This window comes from Etheostoma spectabile, chromosome 15, assembly GCF_008692095.1.
Source record: "Etheostoma spectabile isolate EspeVRDwgs_2016 chromosome 15, UIUC_Espe_1.0, whole genome shotgun sequence".
In the NCBI taxonomy this organism is placed as follows: domain Eukaryota; kingdom Metazoa; phylum Chordata; class Actinopteri; order Perciformes; family Percidae; genus Etheostoma; species Etheostoma spectabile.
The window spans coordinates 3,669,252-3,672,126 of record NC_045747.1 but is presented as its reverse complement, the minus strand read 5'-3'; the positions used below and the strand labels follow the sequence as shown (position 1 = coordinate 3,672,126).

The following is a 2,875-nucleotide window of genomic DNA, read 5'->3' as shown; positions in this document are numbered from 1 at the left end:
ATATATATATATAATGATCCAAAGTGGGTGACAGTCGTTTTGGTCATTAATATCATTTAAATGGTGTTCATGTCTTCACCCTGCTTCTTAAATGGGTTGTTCACAATAGCTGCTGAAACATAGTAATGTGCTATAAGAACTTCCTTGGTTTTTCCTTGACCTCTGACCCCTCACAGACATAGAGAAGTTTACAGAGGTGGGCGGCCTGTCAATCTCCCTCATCCTCTGGGCTGTCCTCAACTCCTCCATTGTCATGTTTGGGGCCATCATAGTTGCATTTTTCGAGGTAAGACTGAAGGAGAAACAATGTGTCCTTTCAGGTATTATCATGTCTTCTGGTTTGGCATCACAATCTGTATCTCATTTGTCTTCCTCTTTTGTGTGTTTCATCACATTCCTCAAGGGTGTGAGTGAAGAAGTATGTTAGTCGTGTGTTAATTACAAGCCATTCAAACCGATGTGGAAGTGAAACTTAATTAGGCAACAGCAAGTTGTATAACAGTGCGTAATACTGAAATTTTTTAAAGATGAATCTGCTTCTCTATTTCCCACCCCTCTGGTTAACCACAGTTTATTAGCTTCTTTACCAACGATTGCTACGATTTAAATTTCCTCCTGCAACCAGACTGATCCAAGAAGTCTTGCTTTTTTCCCTGTTTTATGTACTATGTAGACACCACGACTACTCTCTGATCACATCCAGTCACGTCCTTTGATATTACTGCTGTGTTCATAAATACTGGTGGTCTGTAGATTTTCCGCTTTTCATCTTTTTCTTTAATATAAACCTCTTCTCTTTCGTCTCATCCAGCCTATAGCAGCAGGAAGCGGTATTCCTCAAATAAAATGTTATCTGAATGGAGTCAAAATTCCCAGGGTGGTACGACTCAAGGTACACATAACAAGCACACACACCCATACACACAAATTGATGCCTTTGAACCACTGTTTTTGAACAGGAAAGACTTTCTTATCCTTAACATGTTGATGTCTTTGTCCTCCACAGACACTGGTGGTGAAAGTGTCCGGTGTTATCTGTTCAGTGGTTGGCGGTCTTGCTGTAGGAAAGGTAAAAAAAACATAAACCCTCCCCGACTCCTTGCTATGCAGAATCTAAATGCTCAATTGGCCGAAACGGTGCTGTCAAGGGTTGACCAGAGTCACTGGAGCCAAATGCACTAGAAAGACGATACATGACGACCACATGTTGAATGACATTTACAGATGTCCTCGTTAACAAACTACATACTGTTGTGTTTAGCCTTCATTGTTGGAAATGTGGGCTCTTTAATTTAATTTAGGTAATTTCCAGTGATTGACTTTGTCTATAACTGCCAAGAATTCCCTTTCTTACCTGTTCTCTTCATCCTACAACAGGAAGGGCCCATGATTCACTCTGGTGCTGTTGTAGCTGCAGGAGTCTCTCAGGGCAGGAGCACCTCCTTAAAGAGAGACTTTAAGGTGTGTGTGGGTGGGTGGGTGTTTGTTTGGTGTTTTTTGCCCCCAACGTCTCCTTCCAGGCAGCGTGGCAATGGTTAGGTTTAGGGTTAGCTACGTTGGAGGCAAAAAAAAATGTATGTGTGTGTGTCTCTGTCTTTGTGTCTGTCAGTCAGTCAGTCAAGCATGTTCATTCTGTACCATTGATATGTTTATGTTAAAAACATCAATGGTTAGAGTGTGTTTGTGGGTAATATTATGTATAACTAATAGTACGCGTGTGACTGTGTTTGTAGATCTTTGAATACTTCCGGAGAGACACAGAAAAAAGGGACTTTGTGTCTGCTGGAGCTGCTGCCGGAGTTTCCGCTGCTTTTGGAGCACCAGTCGGTAATAACGCAAAAACCAGAGCACTGTACATTTTGTGTTTTCTTATTAAGCTGCCCTAGCTGTGTGGGCAATGTAGCTGCTATACAGCCAACAGTTCAACCACAATTGCTGGATGTTGAAACTAAAGACAAAGAAACCTGTGAGGAAACTTGTATTAGACTGGACTTTGTCACCGTTAGGCTATCTGCAGGTATTAAAAATAGCTTGAAAAAAACATTAAATAAATTTTCCGCAAAAAAGGGACCCAGACAGTCTTACATTTGATTTACAAAAGTTTACGTGTTTTCTCTAAACTGCTGTAGGCAGTAATGACCATTATAAAATGTTTTGGATCTTATTGTGTGCGTTCAGGACTTTGGGGACATCTGTAAACACAAAATTCTAGCTAGGAAGCTCATTGACTCATAATGGGCAAGTGTAGATTTCAACAAAAACTTAAATAACTTAATCATCCATCCGTTTTATGCCACTTATCTGAATCCAGTTCAGTTTGTATTGTTAAAAAATGATTGTCATATAATGCTTGGAAACAGGTATTATATTGGAATCCATTTGGTATTAAAAAGGTCTTAAAAAGTCTTAAATGTAAGTTGCTGAACCTTGCAGAAACCCTGCCTTCACCTGACTTACTTGAACTAGCTTGTTGATGCTCTTTGTGATAGTAAAGCAGTAAAGTAGGGGGAAAGCAGCCTTGAACATGTAGAGCCTTTTTCCACCAGTAGTCTGGAAATGTCTCAGTCTGTTCAGTGCTAATGTCATGTGGGAAAGAGTAAAACCGGCAAATCAATCAATCACGAATCAATCAACACAGTGTGTGAAGGATGCTGTGAGTTGGTGCCAGCTAACTTGGCATCAAATTAAAATCAGCAGAATAAGATAACGGATACTCTTCTTGAATGGATTATTTAGTCGAAATGCTGTTGTGGTTCTTGACTGATTTTGTTTCTGTGGTTGACAGGTGGCGTTCTGTTCGCTCTAGAGGAGGGAGCTTCTTTCTGGAACCAGATGTTGACGTGGAGAATAGTAAGTCACATTGTCCTGCACATAT

The 2,875-nt window shown here is 40.4% G+C and overlaps 1 protein-coding gene across 4 annotated transcripts in view; it reads left to right on the top strand.

Annotated features, from left to right (window-relative positions):
* clcn7 (chloride channel 7) overlaps nucleotides 1-2,875 on the top strand; it is a 19,965-nt gene that overhangs the window by 4,417 nt on the left and 12,673 nt on the right. For all 4 annotated transcript variants that reach the window (XM_032536493.1, XM_032536492.1, XM_032536494.1 and 1 more), the window contains 6 exons: nucleotides 177-286; nucleotides 812-892; nucleotides 1,007-1,069; nucleotides 1,378-1,461; nucleotides 1,734-1,827; nucleotides 2,786-2,850. In XM_032536493.1, the coding sequence (XP_032392384.1) occupies nucleotides 177-286; nucleotides 812-892; nucleotides 1,007-1,069; nucleotides 1,378-1,461; nucleotides 1,734-1,827; nucleotides 2,786-2,850 (497 nt within the window). The remainder of the gene's footprint in view (nucleotides 1-176; nucleotides 287-811; nucleotides 893-1,006; nucleotides 1,070-1,377; nucleotides 1,462-1,733; nucleotides 1,828-2,785; nucleotides 2,851-2,875) is intronic.